This window comes from Phaethon aethereus (assembly GCF_964289735.1).
Source record: "Phaethon aethereus genome assembly, chromosome: 1".
NCBI lineage: Eukaryota > Metazoa > Chordata > Aves > Phaethontiformes > Phaethontidae > Phaethon > Phaethon aethereus.
In genome coordinates this window covers 89,665,835-89,687,045 of record NC_138575.1, presented here as the reverse complement: position 1 = coordinate 89,687,045, position 21,211 = coordinate 89,665,835, and the positions used below count along the sequence as shown (strand labels likewise).

General features: G+C 47.8%; 2 protein-coding genes across 2 annotated transcripts in view; one reads left to right on the top strand and one right to left on the bottom strand.

The window, feature by feature from the left end:
- Positions 1-610, bottom strand: part of SPICE1 (spindle and centriole associated protein 1) — a gene marked incomplete at its 5' end in the record, with an annotated part of 14,752 nt that extends 14,142 nt beyond the window's left edge. Inside the window, one exon of the mRNA XM_082004723.1 lies at positions 605-610. Within this exon, the coding sequence (XP_081860849.1) occupies positions 605-610 (6 nt within the window). The remainder of the gene's footprint in view (positions 1-604) is intronic.
- A 5,117-nt stretch (positions 611-5,727) lies between these two features.
- Positions 5,728-21,211, top strand: part of SIDT1 (SID1 transmembrane family member 1) — a gene marked incomplete at both ends in the record, with an annotated part of 47,120 nt that continues 31,636 nt past the window's right edge. Inside the window, one exon of the mRNA XM_082014287.1 lies at positions 5,728-5,913. Coding sequence (XP_081870413.1) covers positions 5,728-5,913 — 186 coding nt within the window. The remainder of the gene's footprint in view (positions 5,914-21,211) is intronic.

Sequence of the window (21,211 nt, the reverse complement as noted above, 5' to 3'; positions counted from 1 at the left end):
CGAGCCGGGCCCCGGCCCCGCTCTGGCCCCCGCGGCTTGCGCGGCAGCACAGGCCGGGCCCGGCGGGGGAAGGGGGCGGAAGCGGCGCTGCGGCGGGAGGCTCGAGCGGGGCGGCGCGCGCCTCCGCCCGCCGTTGCCAGCGGGGGACGGAGCCCGTTGTTTTTTTTTCCCCGCCCCAAAGCGGGGAGGAACGGGGCGACGGCTCTCCCCGCCCCGCGCGCGCCCCCGGCAACCCTCGAGGCACCCCGAGTCACCGCCGCCCCTCTGCGGCGAATTCCGGTGCCCCCGCCCGAAACGTCGGCCCTATTAAACCCCCTCCCCCTCCCCGCCACCCTCGTTCACCCCCACCTCACGCCGCGTTCCCGCCGCTGGCCCCTCCACGCGGGTAGGCGTCGCCGGTGGCTGCGGCTCCCTCTCCTCTCGCGTTTTCCGTGAGGGCCTCTGCCCCTGGCCGCCCACGGGCGACACCCCGAGCCCCGCGAAGCAGGGCAGGGGCTTGGCAGTTCCCCCGGCTTTGTGCCAGGGGGGCTGTCGGTACTCCAGCGGGAAAATCCACGTGAGCTGCTCCCTGCCACGTCGCTCTTCCCCGTCTTCCACCTCCCACCTTCATCTTTCCACTCACTCGGGTCCATTAATGCCCCTCCTCGCCGCACATACACCTCCCAAGGTGTCCCTCTGAGGAAGCCTTGGAAATTGCCCCATGCGAAAACGTATTTCAGCTCCTAACGTGGGTGAGGAAGAGCAGAGTGTCACACAAATCATTAAAGTAAGGCGACATCCAATTACAGAGCGGCCCTTGGCTCTGTTTTACACAGATTTCATTAGCTGTGCCCCTGAGGAAGGCTGTACCTCCCTCCCCACAAGGAATGTCCAGCTTCCACAAAGCAACTGGCTGTTCTTAAGCGAGTTGTTTACCTCGCACACGAGTGCAATGTATTTGCTATAGAGCTGCCCCACTAATATGTCACAGATCCTCCATTTCCCTGTCACGTACGTGGAGACATAATGTAAATTACTCTGAAGGGTTAGAGTTAACATTCTGTATTACAGTGTGAGCTTAATATTTTCTCTGTTGGAGGTGGAAAGTGAAGATGCAGGCCTTATCAGCCTTTCATTCAAAACTCCTTCCTTGCTTAAAGAGAAAAATTCCCTTTCACCAATGTTTCCTGGTGCTTAAGGTCCTCATCAATCTAATTCTTGCTTTACCATCATTGCTGTAAAAAGATTCATGGAGGGTGCAGAGGGTAACTGTTAATGTGCTGAGGGAAGGAATTGCGTTGCATGTCATACAAAAAGAAAAAGAAGATTGAAATTATGAAAGGAGAAAAAAAGTGTCAGAAATACTGTCAGCAGTTGCCTCTGCTGGAGTGCCGCAGATGGGGCTGAGCCTTTTTTGTACTGAAGGTTGCACCTGAACTTCATGGCACTAAACACAGGTACCATATGCCACCTGAAACAGAACATCAGCGTTCAGCCTGTGGTAAAACAAATCCCTGACCCTAGGCACATGCACAGGGCAATGGACTGGATTTATTGCTCTCTGTTTATTTGAAAATTTGGAACGCAAAAGCATAAATTAAGGGCGAACCTGGGATTCCCTCCTAACATGGTTTTAAATTGTCTTCAAGAACAAGGTCTATTGGAAAGAGAAGAAAGTGATAAAGGCACAAGTAGATCAATACGTCATCCACTTGGAAACCTCTTAAGCCTCTCTGCTATTGTTAATTACAATCAAACATAAACATTAAATACATAATACAAGCAAATACAAACACTTCTCATTCAACCAGCCTATTCTCAAACACTTCAGCCACCTGTAAGAAAATGGGGGGCAGGTTCTATCAAACACCTTAAAAGCCTATCCACCTTTCAGTTTTTCTTTTTATTCACACTGCATTTACAGCAGAGTCTGAAAATGTTGCATTATCTCTGCAGAAGCCAGCTGAGTATCTACAGCATCTATTTACTCGCAGTGGAGCTTACATAACATGGAGACTACATATTCTAATGGCAGTGATTTAAAACCATCAGGTTTCCAACCAGTTTGGTTTGTTATACATTTATCCTCTTTTTCTTTCCCCTTCCAAGCTAGTATGGTTTTGGGAATTCCTTTGTAATTAAGATCTTTCCTCCATTCTGGATGTTTTTGCAGCACTGGTTACCAGGAGAAATGTAATTTCTTTACTGTGGGTTTTGTTTTTTTCCCCAACAGCAATGAGATTTTTTTCTTTTGTGCTACAGCAAAAAAAAAAAAAAACCCAGAAAAACCCAAAAACCAACCAAAACCCCAAACCACACTTTTGTGAGCTTCTGTTTCAGCACAGTTCCTCCTTCCCCTGAGACACTCACAACCCTAGGCTTTGCTTATGCTGGAAAAATGGGCCATGTTAGGAAATATGTGCCCACCACACCGCCAGAGGAAAGGGCCCTGAGAGCATCATCCCCCTTCCTGGAGGTCTGGCATGCTGGGCTCACTGCCAACCTAGAGATAACGCAGCTGAGGGCTGTCCCCCTTCCCTCTGGTGACCTTGGAGGCAGGGCTGCGGTGAGACCTCAGCGAGGGCTGACCTCCCCCTTCCCATGGGAGCTGCGTTTCAGCTGAGGCTCCAGTGCTCGGCCCTGCCTGAGCTACAGCTACAGCTGCGTGACAGCCATGCCTGTACCCCATCAACCTGGAGCTGTCGGCCAACTTGCTGGCCAGACCTCAGACTTGCCTCATGGCTGCGGATTTGTCTGCTGATCTGCCCGTCCCCAGTTGCTATCACCAGACCTGACTCACAATTTATGTTCCTGCCTTGACCTCAAACCTATCCCATCGCCATGGACTTGTCTGGTGATCTGGACTCCCTGTTGACCCCAGCTGCCATCTCCAGGCCTGCCCTGCTCGCCTTGCTCAGATCCTGTGGGATGGGGCCCTGGCCAGTGAGGTCTCTGCTCCACTGGCCGTGTTACGGCACTCATCTCCATGTCCCTTAGGGACCAGCTGGCCCTCGCTCTCCTCTGACACCAGAGTGCTGTGGCACATACAAGAGTACCAGACCACTTTCACTGACCCAGACCCACGGTCTGTCTGGCTCAGCGTCTTGTCTCTTACAGGGATTAGTTCTTTCTTCCAAAACACAAGCTGCCATTCAAGAGCAAGATGCAGGTGGAGGTGAAAAGGCAACATGGGCTACCCATCTTTATCAAAGGGCCTGAGTGAAGAGTTATAAAAAATCAGCCATCCTCCATTTGTTATCTGGAAGGATAATGAAACAAGCTGTTCGACAATCAGTGTGCAAGCAACTAAATAACAATAAAGTGATGAGAAACAGGCAGTGTGCATTTGCCCAGAACAAATCATGTCAAAGTAACCTAATTTATTTCTTTGCTGAGATAACTGACTTAGTAGGCGCTGAAAGGAATAGATGAAACATATTCTGACTTCAGTAGGCCTTCTGACATTGCCTCGAACACCACCCTCATAAAGGCCAAGAGGGCTCAGATGGTATTAACCTGACAAGGGTGTGTGATTGAAAAGCAATTCCCAAACTGTGGCAGTGGGTATTTTTCCTGTCAATAGGAAGGTATATCAAATTAAGAGATCTGATCTGTCTGCAAGGATTGATTACTTTAATTAGTGACTTGGAAAGTGGAATTCACCTTTGACTTTAAATTGCTGCAAATAACACTGAGTTGGGCAGTACTGCACTTTGGAGGTAAGGATTTGAACAAAGGTTTAGCATTGGTAAATTGCAGAAAGAACCTCGAAACAGTGCGGTGAAATTCAGTAATGAGAAGCACAAAGCATTATACTTTGAAAAGAAAACCTGAGTTCTCAAATTTGAAACGAGGAAAAAATGTGTAGTCTTCACCAAAACATACATCCACTCAGGGCAAGTACTTTAAGAAATCCATAATTCTGCATTGGAAAGTATGGACTATATGGAAAGCCACTTCTTTGTCATGAAGACAACACGACTAGGGAGGGACAACGCACTGACACCACACCAAACTGCTGGTTTGAAATATGCACCACACCAAATGACACAAAAATAATTGGCAGCTGACAGAGCTCCCTTGGTTTGTGGAATAATGGCCTTGTGCCACCTGTCGTATTGCTCTGAGCAACCTGGCATGGCCCTGACTTGCTCTTGCTTTGCTATAGCTCCTCCTGAAGCCTCTCCGCTCTGGGAGAAGATGTGCTCCCCAGTCTCCTCCCTCCAGCACATGCTAGAGGGCTGCTGGCCCTGACAGAGGGACCTGTGGGTCTGCAGGGAGCAGTGGGTGAGAAGGGAGCTGTAGGGTTCAGGACGCCTGGGCTCTACAGAGGGCATAAGTCTCCCAGTGCCACCATTGCTTGAAGTCCCCCAGGACAGGTCACACCGCATCCTGATAAGAGGCAAGACAGAGTCATAAGAGCTCAAGAGGTGACACTGCACAGGTCTCCTGGTCTGCACAGCACGACACTTAAGGCTGAAAGGCAAACTCGTCGCGTTGGAGTGTCCGTCAGATCCAGCAGATCTCAAATGGGATTTTTTTTCCCTTAATAGCGCTTCTTGGGACTCTGACAAAAGGCAGAGTGACTTGAATGGCAGCCTGCTTCAAGGCGAACACAGAAATCGTTGAGAATTGTTTTGATTTTTTCTCTTGGCAGAGATCACACAAAGGCCTGAAGATCAAAATGACGGCATAACGCATGCTGACTCCTTTTGCTGAGCTTTGCAACTTTTCCTCCAAAGACAACGAGCAACCCCCAGGAAATCTCTCAGCCTTGAAAACAAAACTCACAGCTTGGAAAGCTTCTGTGGCCAGTCTCACCACAGTTGGAGACTGCAGGCTGGCTTTGTAAAACTGCGGCTCCTACAAGTTCATCCTCAGTCTGAAAAACCTTTCAGGTTGCTTTCTAGTGATGTTCTATCTTCTCTCACTTAAAAGTGCATCCCTCCACCACGGGATCTGACACATTTCCCAGATGTGTACATAGGAGGGGTAAGTGGGGAGGAAGAGAACCCTGGCCCTTCACAGCCCAACAACATCTCTCTCATCTTGCCAAAAAGGTTAAAGAGTATCACGGTATTGTTTGCAGCAGTTTCACAAACGACTCAAAGAGTGTAAGATGCACCAAGCCATGCTTGAATTACCAAAACGACTTTTTTTGCCGCAGCCTTTCACACCTTTGGACTGAACTAAAAGACGAGGGTGTTCATCCCAAAGTTATGAGCAGCCAAAAATGAAGGTTGGGGATGGCGCAATGCAAGAGGCACCGTAGGTGCCGGCCGCCACTCCGGAGCCCTGGCTCGGTGGGCTGGGGCTGTCGCAGGTTGTCGCCGGGCTGCCCCGGCCCCATGTGCCTGACGAAGCCGGCGCGCTCCTCAGCTCGCAGCACGGCTCCCCAAGGGGAAAAGCTCCCTGACAACCGTCTGCCAAAGCCGGCTCTCAAAATTTGGGGCCGGGCACAGGGAGGAGACCCTCCTCCCCGGGGCTGGCCGGCCAGCCCGCCGGCCTACCTTCCCTTTCCCTCCCCCCCGCTCCCCGCCGGCCGGCGGAGGGTGCTTCCACCCGGGGAAAGTTTCTCGGCGGCCCCCGGTCGAGGGGCGGGGGTGTCCGGGGCTACCTCCCCGCCTCCTGTGCGTGTCGCTGAGCTATTTATTTAAATTGCAAATAAAGCGCCTGGGTGCCCGCCCTGTCGGGGAGCGATAGTCCGGCTGCCTGCACTGGGCGGCCGGCAGCGGCAGGGACGAGCCCATGGCCGGGGTGGCGGCGGCGGCCCCGGTGCCCGGGGCTCTGCTCTGCGCCCTGCTCTGGACGGTGGCGGCGGGCGGCCCCGGGGGCAGCCCCGCACCCGGCGCCTTCGGCCGCGTCTACCGGGGCGCGGTGAACATCAGCGCGGAACGGGTCTACGCCTTCGCCTACAGCAGCGAGCCCGGGCAGGTAGGAGCGTCCCCCGGAGAGCCAGCTTCCCCGCCACGGGCGAATGCACCGCGTCTCACTCGTCCTCCCTCTGCCGGTGCGGCGGCGGGGGCGGCGGGGAGCCGCTGCGGCTCCGCCGCGGTTCCGCCGCTATGTGCCAGCGGGCCGGGCTCTCGCTCCGCGCCCGCGGTCCTGCCCGTCTCCTCCCGCCGCTGCGGGAGCCGCGGTGCACCTGCGGGCTCCCCTCGTCCCTCCCGCCGGCTTGTCCCCGGCGCAGCCAGGGCACCCCCGGGTGCGGGAGGGTGGCGGCGTCCCGGGGGCATGGTGTGGGCAGGAGGTTTGGTGCACGCTCCCCCCGGACGGGGGGTTGGTGTCCAGCGCTTCTAGCAGCAAGATGGGTTTAAAGTCTAGAAGGGAATTATGAGGATAATAGTACTACCTCAAAAAAAAGGGGGGGATGTGCACTCAGGTGAGCCTTTTTAAATACCATTTTTTCACGCTTGAGCGCTTCAGTAGCATCAGGGTGCTCTCCCCTGGGAGGTGAGACAGGGCTGTGCAGGTGAGGTGAGGTGTGATGTGAGGAGGCTGTGGGGCAGCACTGCTAAAGCCATGGCTGTTTGTGAGGGGGAAGGAAGCCTGTCATTTATGCATGCCTAGCTATTGCGGGTATCTCCCCCTCCCCCCTTTTTAATGTCATGTTTATCTCAAGTAGCTAAGTGGTACCTTGGAAACTCTGCCCCCGTTGTTTGGATTGGGCGTTAATTGCTGGGTAAGATGTTCTGATGTATCAAAAGACGGTGAACCGGGCAAATGAATCTTCCCTCCTGTCCTCAATTGCACAGGACAAGAGAAAATGGAAAACGTTGCTTTTTCCACACTATATTTCTAATGCTTCAGTATGAAGGGCAACAGTAGAGAACATGATAAATGGGGATGGGGGAAGAAGCAGAGGGAGGTGGTGTTGATCATCCCTTGCTTTGCTTTACTCTGAAATTCCAAAATATCCAGACCTTTAAAGACTTGTCTGTCTTCTATTACATGTGTTACTAGGTAATAAAATGCACCTGGTATTTATGGGGCAGGAGTTGTGTGTCGGGGCTATGATGCAACTGAGCCCAGCTTTACTTAACTGTTGGGTGTCACCACTGAACCCAGGAGGCCAAAAACATGCTTTGGGCATAAGCCTCCTTGAAGAAGCTGGTGGTGATATAAGTTAGGCTTCTTCAGGTCTTACAGGTATTGGGTATTATGATGAGGGCCTGTTGGCAGATCAGGTGTTGTCTGGGGCTTGATAGCAGAGACAGCATGTGTACTGACTTCTGTTAAAATGAATCTAGTTTCTTTGATTTAATGTGATCTTTGAAGCCATGTTTTGCCAGACAACCTTCTAGGAAAAAGTTTTCTCTGCAGGAGAGCAACTAGGGTGATAGTGGAGTGGGAGGAGGCAGGCAGGGAGGGAGTACACAGCTGCTTTGTGATGTTTGCAGGTATTTAAGTGCACCTTCTGCCTGATGGTTATGTTTGGACACTAGGCCATTGCCATGGCTGTGAAGAGCCAGTCAGCCCAGACTACTGCTGCATTTAAGCAGAAACTTTAGTGGGCTCATCTCCGTGTTCCTGTATGCTGGAACATGAAATCTCTGCAGAGATACTGAGCTGGTCAAGAGCATATCTAAGAAGGGAAACTTCAGGTTTGAGGCTTAATATTTTTTTTAAATGCAGAACGCTCCAAGCGCTACCATGAATGTGCCTGAAGAGTGTTATGCAACCAGCTTCTGCTATGAAAACTAATTTGGAAGAGAAGAAACACTTAAAGATGGACTGTGCTAGCAGGCTTTCTGTTGAAGGGTGCCAAGAACAGGTCCTAAGGATAAAGAAGGTCCTTGAGAAAGGAAGGCTCCAGGGAAACTTTACTGTGGCCTTTCAATATATGATGACCGTTACAAGAAAGGTGGAGAGAGGTTTTTTACTAGGGACTGTAGTGACAGGACAAGGGGCAACAGTTTTAAACTGAAAGAGAGTCGATTTGCATTGGACATAAGGAAGAATTTTTTTCACGATGGTGGTGAGACACTGGAACAGGTTTCTCAGAGAAGTTGTGGACTTCATCATTGGAAGCATTTGAAGTCAGGTTGGACAGAACTTTGAGCAACCTCATCTGGTGAAGATGTTCCCCCTGGCCATGGTAGAGGATTTGGACTGGATGATCTTTAAAGGTTCCTTCCAACCCAAACCATTCTATGATTCCTCACAGAGAAGCCCTACAGATGCTGTTTCTGAGATGAACCAGCAGAAGTCTTCAAGAAGGTGTATGGCCTAATCAAGACAACTGGCTGCAGGTGTGTGCAGCCCCATCCCCAGCTGTGGCTCTGAATGATGAAAGGCAAACATGACTGTCCTTCTCTTTGCCAGCCTGGTCAGAACTAGAGGTTGATTTATCCTGGTGGTTCTGCATCTTCCTCTTGATGAGGATTGCTCAAAGTTTAGAAGCTTAGTGGTAGAAATATTGACTTTAATCTGGGACCATGCCTTTGTGGGCAGGTTTTACTTGTCCAAGAGTTGTGAAGACACTTAGGGGCATGCTGCCCTCTGGGTAGTTGTTGGATCTTCTGAAGGATTGCAAGTCCTGCAAAAACTCAGTGTACTAGCCCTTGCCTTTCACTGCAGTCTTTAGCCTCAAACTCTTAGCAAGTGGAGTGTCAGCCAGTGTTTGCCAGTTGCCTGCCACTTGCAAGCTCTCTGCTTTTCCTAGTCCTTTCGGTCTCCTCCTGTCTCTGTGCTGATGGCAGGTCAGCCAGAAACCTCTGACACCTTGAGGCAGATACCATGTGGACCATTAACCTTAGTTACAGGAAATTTAATTGAATAAAAAGAGCATTTTACATGTGGAAGGGTGCTGCAGTGGGTGAGTTTAATTGCTTTCCCTCTGAAGCAAAGCCAGGTCTGAAGGTCTGGCTCTGAAACAGGGATTTGTTATCCTGATGCTGTGGGTTCTGCTGTTTTCCACTCTCTGCTGCTCTCTACGAAGCAAGGGACATCTCAGAGCCAAGGACAAGGTGTGATGATTGGCTTGTGACCCATTAGTCCTCTGTAAATGCTCTGGTTGCTCATGTGCTGTGGCTGCCAGGGCACATCTGAAAACGCAGCTGAGTAGAGCTATGCTTGAATGTTGGATGAGAGAAAGGAAGGGAACAAGACTGCTACTCCTGTCTGGTGCTTTAGAGACATCACTTCATGAAAAGAGTTGTGCTTATCTCAAAGGATGTTCTTCATCCACGTTATCTTCCTTACTCTCTGGGATACAGGTACGCATGTGTGAGGAAAAAGCAAGTTTTATGAGATTGCTGATGAGCAGATGTGTACAAGGTGAAAAAAGTCCAGCTAGGGGCTCTGGAGCAGAGCTGCTTTGAAACAGGCAAGTCACCTCCCTTCTGTGCAACTCCTGGTTGTGTAAAATGAAAGCATGTGTACACGTTGGGAGGATGGAACCAGTCTCTTTTCAGTGCCTAGTGATAGGACGAGGGGCAATGGGCATAAACTGCAGCACAGGAAGTTCCACCTCAACATGAGGAAAAACTTATTTACTGTGAGGGTGATGGAGCACTGGAACAGACTGCCCAGAGAGGTTGTGGAGTCTCCTTCTCTGGAGACCTTCAAAACCCAACTGGATGCATTCCTGTGCAACCTGCCCTAGGTGATCCTGCTTTGGCAGGGGGGTTGGACCAGATAATCTTCAAGGGTCCCTTCCAACCCCTAGCATTCTGTGATTGCCAGGTCTCTTCTCTGTGTGTGTGTGTGTGGAGAGAGAAAGACTCACCTATGCAGAAAAATACTTCAACTTGTGTCTTGAGGTAGGAGAGCTGTCAGGCCCTTTTGTACTTGGCAACTAGGATTTAGGCCTTAATTCATGAGGTGGAGCTGTAAAAATAAAGCTGTCCTGAGGAGAAGCACAGCCACCTCTCCTGCAAGGGGCTTCTAGAGTTGGCCTGTGAACAGAGGGATGTGTCAAACTCCTTCCTCATGGTGGAAGGTCTTCATTTGTTATGGGGTCATCTCATTGCTTTTCTAGTTCCCTTTTCCTCCTCCTAGCTGTGCTTTGAATTTTTCCTCTCTACACAGCTGTTTGTTTAATGTTTAACTGTGAGTGTAAAAAAATACAATAATAAAACCAGCTGTTGCACCTGTCACTCTGCACCCATGCTCTAACAGCAAAGGCAGACATGCGCTATCAGAAGTCTGGCAAACTTAATTGGGCAAACAGGATTGTCTTATTTTAGGATTGTTTAAACTGGAGATATCCATGATGTGGAAAAAAAATGGGCATACTCATGAACATCTTCAATTCCATCTATACAACATGTTCCTAGTTGGGAATGAGAAAGGAAGGAGAATTTGCTAGAGTTGCCTGTGCAGTGTGTTCCTACCCAGAAGACTGAACAAGAGTTGCAAAATATTTCTGCTGGATTTACTGTTGACTGGAGAAGGCTTATGTGACAAATGAGAGAACCTGCTTAGTTCCATGATTGCAATAATACAAGGGCTTGCAAAAAGAAAAAAGATGCATGGAGGAGTACTGAGGGGATTCAGAGTGGATGACTCTTTCCACCACTGTAAGCTCTGGCAGTTGCTAATGGTTAACTTGCTGAAAACAAGTGCCACTAATACTGTGCTTGTGGGTATTTCCTATATGAAGTCCCGAATGGTGCAGGAGAGTACCATGAGGAAGACAAGATTTTGGTGTTGGAGGCAGCAAAAGTTCTTCCTAATCAGAGTTTATGTCAGCTGAATGTGTGAGCTGGAAGATACACGGCCTATATTTAGGAAACCAAGTATCTCTCAGGGGAACAAGCTTTCAACTTTCCATTTGTAGGCAAAGCTGTTGCAATCCAGACACAGCTCTTGGACGTTCATGCAATGCATCTTGGTTGTGATGAGCCCAAAAGCTGAGCAATGGGCTGCACCTATTTCAGGAGAAAGAGTGGGTGATATTTTCCTCTTCTTCTTCCCTTGCCAAGAAGGAGGGAACAGAGGAACAGTTCCCATATGGCCCAGCCTTACTGTAAACTGTGATTGGCAGTAGATTAAGCTCTGGCTTCTCTGCTGAGCAGCTGTGCCATGTGAGGATGTGTAGCCCTGGAGTGACTGTTTCCTATGTGGAGTCAATCTGAGGGGTGATGAGTAAAAAATTGCCCTTGGTCAATGGGTGATAGAGGCTGTGTAGCACCATGGAGGTTTGCTAGCATCATTACCCTTCCTTCTTTCATGGTTGCACATGGGAAAAAGTTGTCTAACCTAAGGGAAGGGGGGAACCAACATTAGCAAGAAGAACAGAAGTCTTTCAATTGGATGCCATAAACTTTTTGACCCTCTAGGTAGAGATTAAGGGCCTTTTCCAGCCCAAAGAGCATGATGCATTTGGGTTCCTCTGTCACCTAGTGAATGGTACCCTTATAGCCTAGGTGTGGGTGGCCGTTGCACTTGGTTTGCTCTAGGCAAGGAGCCAGAACTGGAATTCACCTGTAGGTTCCTCTGGGGTCGTGTGGTGAGTCGCTTGCTCAGACCAATGCCATCTGTTGTAGCTGCAGGGAAACTCCTTGATCTGCTACACAGGGCAACCTGGTTTTCTAAGCAGCAGTGACCAAATCCATTTACTGTTCTCTGCTGTTTCACATGTGAATGTAGGTCCCATTGCAGCAGCACCCATATCTGTTATTAGGAGCAATTTTTTCACCTCTTGCTTCTGAGTTGGTTTTGGGCTGCATGTATAGGACTCTTCAGGCTGGTGCTAAACTACCTCAAAGTATTTCCTTTCTCTCCTGGGTGTCTTCTCCATAATGTTAGTCTTGGCTCCAGCCCAAGTTTCAGCCCACAGCTACACTGTGCATGCAGTAAAACTTTAGCCTCCTGTTTGGAGGTGGCTGAACCTGAGCTATAATGGGGGGAACAGGTTAGGCTCTGTCTTCCCTTAATGCTGAGTGGAAGCCACCATTTTAGCCACAAAGATGCAGTTAAAGACTAAATAAATTGGGAAGACTACAAATGTTTGAAAGAGAAGGTCTCCTAAGGTCAGTAGAGCTCCTGTTACTTCAAGATCTCCAGGGCCTGAACACTGTTGCTTTTTCATTGCTGGCTCTAGTCTGTTCACCACAGGACACTGGAAGGGCTTCAGCACACCATTTTCTGTGGAGCCTAATGTTAAATGCCTTATGAGGCAGAAATGTAGGCACAATGTCAAACCAGAAAAATCCAACCAAGTTATAGTACGTGATGTCTGAAGCCTAGCAAGGTTCAACAGAATCCCTTTGGAGTAATTTTTGTATATAAAATTTATCTTTTTTAAAGAAAACAACCAACCCTAGGAGGTGAAAATGTAGGCAGTGTAGAGCACACAGCACTTGGAATACTCTTGCTGCTTCTCAGTGGGGTCTCTTGGCCACTCCTCATCCTGCCCAGAGTCATGCCAAAAGCTTTTGCTCACAGGAGAAAGCAAAAGTAAACTGTGAGAGAAATGATGCGAGGACCTGCTGAAAACACAGGCTTGACCATTGTTTTCTGCAGCAGAAAACATAGTCTGGAAGGCTTTGGCTCTGGCAAAAGGGGGATATGCTGTGAAAGAATGGTAAGGGAGGTGGCTTGTGCTTTGAGCTGGGGGTGGGATCATGTGTCCACCTGAGATCCCTTCAAACTTAAATTATTATTTGGCTTTCTGGGACTTTGTTCTTTGTGGGCTTTCCTACCTGGAGGGGTAAAAGAGAGTACATGTTGAAGGAGGCTATCAGCTTGCAGGCTCTAGGAAAAAAGCCTGAGAGGTCTGCTCTGGTTTCTTGCAGGGCGGCCTGCAGACCTTCAGATGGTGACTTTGGTGCTGGCAAGAATTTTATTTTTATTTCTAACGTGTAACCTAATGCCATCAAGCCCAATAACTTGTCATTGAACTAAAGCATCTCTCTTGAATTGGATGTTGTTCTAAATCTTAAAATCATGCTTTTCTTGTTGGACTGTCCTGTTGTGTAAAATCAAAGCTGATCAGGGGGGTTTTTTTGTCCCCCCTATCTTCTTCTCCCCACCCCACAAGATGTTTAGAACTAAAAAGAAAAAAAATTTCTGAGTAACTTCATCAAAATATCTCTTCTCAGTCTGAACTCTTTCCAAGAGCAGTGCAGCAATTTGTAATACAAACATTTGCATTGTAAGTGGAGGCTGAAATGTCCTTAAATGACTTGTGCAGAAGTTGCTGGGTAGGAAGGTATGCTTTTCCTATACAGACCTCATCTGCTATTTTGGGGGATATTTAGGGAATGAAAGTGCAGTCTGTAAAAGCTGTATTGCAAGGGTGTGCCATCTGCTCAGTTTGAGAATATAGTTTAGCACGTTTGCAGAAGCAAGCATTATTTCCTGCTGTGTATACTTAGAGACACACAGAAGATTTCAGAAACAGCCTTCCTTTCTTTATGCTGATATTTTTCTTTGGGCATAGAAATAGCTACTTCAGTGTGGATTAAAACAAGTGAACAATGGTTTAAAAAAAAAAAAAAAAGAAGAAAACTTGTTGAATTATGTATCCTACATCTGAAGTGTCACTGAAGTGAAGAACTTGGGAGTCAAGAAAGAACCACATTTGTGTTGTGACCATAAGAGCTGGAGTTATGCTCAAGCATATTGCCATGAGCTTGGGGTGTGGCAAATTTGGAAAGGTTATAAACCTTTTTGTTTCAAGGGTTGCCCTAGCCTAGAGTTCCAGCTGCTGTGGGTTAGGAAGATGCTATTTATTAGAGTAGCTTGTTCCTTAACTGGCTGTTCAAAAAAGGATTTTATTTTTAACATCTTCCTGAAGTCTGAGGGTGGTCAGAAACAGGTACCTACTTCATCCAGCATGGCAACTCCTAGCTTTTCTTTCTGGCTGTCCTGGAGACTCCCTAGTGACATTGGCTAAAGGACAACATTTTTAAAAAGGAAAAGATAAATATTAACATGCTTTGTATTTTTCTGTCTTCCATTTATGCTGCACAGATACTGTTGCAAATAAGTGAACTCATGGGAATATCCATGGCAGACCGTAAGTCCACACAGCATATTTGCACAAAGTGGATCTTTTTTAAAAGAAAAATATTAATCCTGGAACAATTATGTTAATGTGACTGAGGCTGTGCTTGACATACCCCAGAGTGTGTCACTTGGTTTATACTGCTTTGGATATTTAATTCTCCTGGCAGACATGTTGGAAGAAAATTGTAGGCCAACATTATTTAACAGATTGTTTTCGGCAATTAAGACTTATTGACATTAGGGCACAAAGACAGAGAAAGGCTGAAAGGGAATGCTCCTCTGAGCTCCACTTGTTTTGTTGTCAGTCAGGAATGGTGCTCGTATCTCATAAGAGGGCAAGAAAGAGGTTCTGTAACGCCTGTCACTGTCTCATAACTATTTTCCTTCAGGATCTCAGCTTCCCTCTGCTGTGTTGTCAGTGGGAAGTGTAGCTGAGTTCAGCACTGACAGGTATGTGCTTCATTCACTGCCTCAATTGCTCCAGCCCATCCGGCTGAATCCTACTTCGCTTAATTTCAGGGTTTATATAAAAAAGAAGCTCCTCTTTCTTGTGCAACTGCAGACAGCAGCAATTCAGTGGCTTTTGTAGATGTATCCTGCACAGAGACCTTCCGCTGTAACTAGCAGCCTGTGCGTGTGTGCTTGCTGGATGCGTTCCCTGCCCACTTCTTTGGCTTGGTGCCTTGTCAGGCCCACGACCAAGTGCTGTTGCAGCGTGGATCGACAATCCCCGACGGTCTTGCAAGGAGCGGCTTCCGTGTGAGTACAGCAGAGAATGTGGCGTAGCCCTGGTGCGATTCGAAGGTTTTGCTTAGCATGAGACGGTGGAAAAGAATCCACAGCAACGCTCTTGAAAACCTTTTCTTGCAGCAGAAACTGTTGTTGCAACCTCCTGCTTGCCCTTAAATTCACATCCCTGCAGTCTTAAGCTGATTTGTAATCTCTGTGGGAAATGCAGACTTAACAATCAGCCCAAGGACTCTTTCGTGTCAACAAGAGCCCGGTTTATTTTGGTTAATGTTTGCAGCCATGTTGGTCCTGTTCAGCTGTGTGAATTTGGGACCAACTCCTTCTGCCTGTTCCCATCTAGAGAAATGAATTCAGATACACTTTTTTTATTTCTTTCCTTTTTTTCCTCCCGCTGTTTCCAGGGTGGTGATAGAATTGAAGTACAAATATTTGTCTTTCCTGGTCTAACACGTTTTTGTATAGTGCTGTCTCTTTATTCAGCTGTCTAACTGCTCTGCCCACCTTGAAACACAGAAAAAAGCTCAAGGTCTGTCATCTCAGAAACAAAACTCTCATGCGCTTGGCTGGTGAATAGAGATGCACATGGCAGAGGCTTGGCAATGGGAAGGAATGTGAGGAGCAGAAGTCTCTAAAGCAGCCCTGACCTGCCTCAGCCCCGCAGCGCAAAAGGCATCGGTGTGGTTATTGCTGGCAAATGTTAGTGCAGAGCCGGGCTGTCAAAGGGAGCATTTGGTACACGAGGTTGTTTCCCAAGATCCAGCCAGGACTGTCCCACCTCAAACCTAACCGCAGGTATCTGCAGGCGGCGAGGATTTCGGCATGGAGGGTACAGCTGAAATCTAGCACTGTATTGCGGTACCAATAGAGACAGCCGCCTCCTGCGTGTGTGTGTGCAAGGAAGGGGAAGGGAGAGGTGAAACTAGCTTTCTGGGGTGCTGGAAACGGTCCGCTCCGAAGCGAAGTGCCTCGGCAGTGGTGGCATTGCGGGAGTGATGGCAGCCTGGTTGACCTTCTTATTGCCCAGGCAAAACTTCCTCTTCACCTCACCAATCCTAAGGGAGTGGGGCTGGATGCAAAGGAGGCTCATAGTCTTTTGTTCTAGTGTGTGGGATTACTGTTAGTTAAAACAAAAACTGTGCTTTTTAGCTGGAGTTCCTCTTGCCTCTGCATGCAACATAGTTAGGATCTTATTTCTGTGTTGGGAGGGAGGGGTGCACGTGATGGGAGCAGTGGTTCTGTGGCAGGGAGGGGTTCTTCTGTCAGAATTGCTTGTTCTTAAAAGGAAATAACCTTTGGAAAGGTGTGGAGGGAGAATGATGTTTGAACTAAATAAATCGCCTTTTTTTTTTTTTTTCCTAATCTTCTAAAAATATTTTGCCGGAGGCGATGCCCTTGAGGCAAACGCCAGATGCTGACTTCCAAAGGGAAAGATGGGACTACTAGCACTCAGTGGTAAATTCATTAAATCCGTTGCATGAAAATGTGTGTATTGTCTATATCAAGACAACAGAATCTAGAAGCAAAACAGGGATTAAAAGTTTAAGGTAGGTTAGTTGGAGCAAGCCCCGAAAAAGGACAAACATGGGTTCATAGGTGCTACATTGTTATCCCTATCCCTTGTGATGCTTCTGCTAGACAAAAATGTCTTTCTCCCAGAACGAATTATGGTTCCTTCCACTCTGTAGCACAAAATCAGAGAGTCATTGACAGCAAATGAGAGAAGGCCTGCTTGCAGTTAAATGTTAATCCTTTCTCCACTTTCCCAAGCTTCCTCATAATTGCACCTTGATTCTGCGGAATTTTTCTGTTCTGATATCCCCAAGCTCATTTGCAAGAGGTGGGGAGGATCTGGAGGCACCATTGGTTGGGAACTTCTAGTGCAGGTTTGGCCAACAGGCAAATCCCACCTGTTTTACTGCTGTGTTTTGGAGGAATAGCTGTTATCTCAGGCAGAGGCCCATCAGCCAAAGCTTTGTGCTGCTGGGAGCTGCTGCCGTATCCCTGAGCCTTGTGAGGGGGAGAGCGGAGCTGCGTCCTGGGGCTGGGATCTGGCCCCTCCATTGGGAGCGCAGGATCTGCCCATGAGAGGCCCTGTGTTACTGTGGTGACGGCGGCAGGTAAATAACCACATGAACCGGAATCTCAGTTGCCATCTGTCCAACTTCTTGATCACTCTGTTTTTTTCCTGGGCTTTTGTTATAAAGATTTTGATGCGGTTAGGTGGTGTGATGCCTCTGATTTGGGCTATGTGCAAAGATAGGAAGAACAGAGGTATTCGCTGAAAGTGAATCGTTAATATATTGAGGTGAAATTTAAGTACATTGGGGTCTTCTTAATAAGCTGCTCTGTAAATGTTGCTTGTGACTTTCTGATGTTCCTCTCCGTTTGAAGCACCCTATTTGAATGTGGCCTGGGAAGCAGCTTTGCCCTGTGGAGAGTGCAGAGAAAGGTAAGAGGAATGAAAAAAGTGTGATGGGATCACACCTGTGAGCCCATACTTAGGCCAGAGGTGGTCCCACCTCGATGCAGCTGGATGCTGCCCCAGATATTATCAGACCTAAGAGAGCTCAAGGCACCTGAATGTGGGATTTCAGGGAAACAGGGCAAAGGAGCTCTAACCAGCTGTTACAGGGAGCAAATATAGAGCGCTGGACACAGGGGAGGTGGAGAGAAAAGTGGTAATAAAGCATATACTTGTTTTCATGTAGGTAAGAAATGAGAGTAGCTCCTTAGATTTTAGAGAATATTGAGTGTTGAGAATCTTGCCTCCCTCCTCCTAGTAATTGTATTTCTTACTAGTATAAGACTAGCAGTATTATAAGATAACAGAAAAGGCAGGAAAGCTGAGTAAATGTTGTGGATGGTGTATGCTCACCTGTGTTTCCCTCTCTCCACAAAACTAAATGAGGGGTCTAACTGCTGGATCACAGCAGAGGGAAGGGACTTTCTCTTACCTCTTAGGCTTCTCCATATCAAAGCATTAATTACCAAAAGCTCTTGTTTCCCTTCTCTTGCCCTTCTCTGAGATAGATGCAAAACTTTTTTTTTTTGTTACTGAAGGTGGTCGAACACCATAACAGGTCACCTAGAGGGGTTGTAGAGTGTCTATCCATGGAGATATCCAAAACCCCTTATCAGCAGAGCGTCGAAGAGGAGAGCAGGATGCTTGAGTGCTGCCCAGACAACAAACTGTGGGTCTGTCATTTGGGGAGCAGAAGCATTGCTGGGCAACTGCTGGAAAGAGTCAGAGGGATGTGACTTGGAGGGGACAAACGGGGAATGAACCCCAAGTACTTGCAACTGCAGCAGCTTCTTGGCCATTCAGTACCTGCAGCAGGAGAGTAACAGGGCTCTGTGCTGAGAGCTGCAGGCTTTGTAATGCTGTCCCTCTTAACCTAGTGTTTCTGAGGGTCATGCAGTAAAAACTGTACAGGGAGCAGATCTCAGGCTTCGAAATGTCCCAGTCACTCTTTGTCCCCAGTTAAGCTCCAAACACATTGCCTGCGGCACTCTGCCTCTTTTTGTACACTCAAGTCTCAGCATCTGTGAAATGGAGATGGTTACTGCTGTGGCCCTATAGCATGTCGTTGCAAAATTGAGAGGCCTTTCAGTAGTTGTACATTAACTATATGGAGGAAGCTAAAACTTGCAAAAGTCTTTGGTTATTCGAGCAGGCCCTGCAGGCATCTGGAGTGGCAGCTGCCACAACGGCAAGGCTGACTGAAAATAGATTGTCAGTCCTTAACAGAATGAATTAATCTTGGCGTTGCTTAGTGTTAGTTAAGTAAACATCTAATAGCCTTAGATTTATAGGCAGGTCTCTCCCTCCTCACCACCCCCCTTCCTTAAAGGAAACTTGCCTGCTCTTAGTAAAGCATCTAAACTGAAAGAGCTCAAAAAAAAAAAAAAAAAAGATATGCTCAGTGCATTCACCTGTAGGTTAAAGAGAGGGAAGCAAGTATCAGCGTTGACAGCAAAGAGGAGGCAATTTGTAACCTGGTGCATGTAAGGGCAGTAGCTCTTGCTCAGGGATGTTCCAGCTGCTCCGGGTTGGAGGCACAGCAGGAGCTCAAACTGGGATGTGGGGCGGCAGCAGGAGGCCTGTGCTGAGCAGGGCCTTGGCTGGGTCCAGCTTGCAAAATTTTTCAGCTGCATTATTGCACCTGCAGCCGTGGTCTTACTAGCTTTCCTTTCACAGGAAGGGAAAATGCTAAACCTTTTGGCTAGATTCAGCAATGGACATTAAGGCTAGCAGGAGGGTGTCAGGGTAAAAATGTGTGTGAATGGAGTGCTGATGAGTCACTGTATGAGAAGTTTAACTGTTGGGCTTGTCCAGGAAGCTCTTACAGAGTTGGCTTTGTTTTGTAAAAGGAGGGACAGTTATGCTCCATAGAGTTGCCTTGGGCAGTTACAAAGCTTTCACACCTGGATTACTGTGTCCAATTCTGCTCTTCCCCAGTACAAGAAATGTATGGGCTTACTGGAGTGAATCCAGTGCAGGGCCATAAAGATGATTAAGGGACTGAAGCATGTTTCACATGACAAGAGGCTGAGAGAGCGGGACTGTTTCAGTCTGGAGCAGAGAAGGCTCAGGGGGATCTCATCAATGTGTACAAAGACCCAGTGGGAGGGAATGAAGAAGAGGCAATGGGGACAAACTGAAACACAGGAAATTCCACCTGAACACAGGAAAATATTTTGTTGTTGTTACTGTGAGGGCAGTCAAGGACTGGATATCTAGACCCTGACTGAGCCCTGAGCAACCAGCTTCAGCTGACCCTGCTTGAGTCGGGGCTTGGACTAGGTGATCTCAAGAGGTTGCTTCCAACCACACAACAATTTTGTGACTTTGAAAACAAATCTATTTCTGGGTTTTCCAGAATGGGAGATGAAGAAATACATAGCACAATGAAAGCAAGAGCTACTTTCTATAGGAAATGCAGTCAGGCAAATTCAGATGCTGCATGAGAAGACAGTTGCTCAGTGATTCCTCACTTAGTCTTACCGTTGTAGCTTGTCTTCTTTCTGCCCAAATGCATTTTTTTCTATCCTGATGGTTCCGTGTGAGTTCTTCCACACTACTGTATAAAATGGGACTCAACATGGCATAAATTTCACCAGCATGAAGCAGTCTGTCTTCAGAAAGAGTCCTGGAGGGGTTATAAGGTGGCAATGGTGGAAGCAGCCAAATCTGAGGACACAGAAATGAATTTTCCATTATATAATGGCTGATTCCTTTGTCAGCAAAGCTTTAAAAGGATTTCAGCCTTTATATGTTCCTTAGAAAACATATGTGGGGAAGGAGTAGAGGTGCCAAGAAGTAAATGAACAGGGGTGTCAGGTGGACCTAGGAAATTTAACAGGCCTGTAAACTGGGGGTGAAGGATTTGTTCTCCTTGTGGAGATGAATCAATACTTGGCTCTCTGAAGATCTCGCTTGCCATCACTGTTACATATTGGATTAGTTGATATAAATGTGGCATGTCAGATCACCAAAACCTTGAGAGCTTGACAGATTGGGTGGCTAGGAATTCAAGCAGTGGTGGAGTTGAAAGTATCGTTTGCTACCTCCCTTCCTGAGCGAGTCCATGTAACTGAGATGTGTCTTGGTCTTGCTTCTGCTCTGCTCATCTTCCTTCCTCTGGGGCTCTCTAGCAAGCCAAGATAGAATATAGATGCATGTGTGAGCTTTGAGGGCTGGGTTCTCCTAGGCTACCATGTGCTGAGGCTGCCCTCGTGACTCAGATTATTTGTCTCACCTAAGGGCTGCAGTTTCCTGAAGCATCTTCTAACTGCAGTTTTAGAAGGTGATGACACATCTTAAATGACCCTTTTAAAAAAACCAAACAAACCCTTTTTTTTTTTTGACTTGTTGGATATTTTCTCTTCTTTTCAGTACAGCAGGTCGGTTATCCTGATTCAAGTTACTTTAAACATCATAAGATGGGTGGGGAGAACACTTTGAGTAACTTTTTGGAAAAAAGATGTGATGATCCTGACCTTGGTACTTTCTGCTTCTAAGTAGACATAACACCTGATATGTCTGCATGCCTTGTTCTTGCCTGCATGCCTTGACCTCTAGAAGAGGGTATTTCCTGTGGTCCTAGACTAAGGCAGTTGCCCCTTTATAGCCCTATTACAGTGAGTGGTGGTTGAGCTAGAGCAACCAGAAGGGAAGCCACCAGCTCAGCTGGTGTTTAGTGTAAGATGTGGTAGGGTTACAGAGGGCAAGGATGGGGCACTTATGTCCTGTTAGGCATTGCAGGTTACTATCTCCTGCAAGGGCAGGAATTGGCATTTCAAATTGGATTCTTAAGAGATGCTCCCAAGGGAAACAGGCTCCAAGACTTGCCTGTCCTCTTTGGATTTACAGGCCTGCCTCTGTCTGGCAGTGAGCTATGCCACACGGGCACTTGCTGCTCCAGGTTCTGAGCTGCATCCGCAGGACGTGATGTAGCAGTCAAGACGGGGATGTAGGCACAGCACAGTTACGAAGTCTTGTCCTCTGCTGGGATTTACAGTG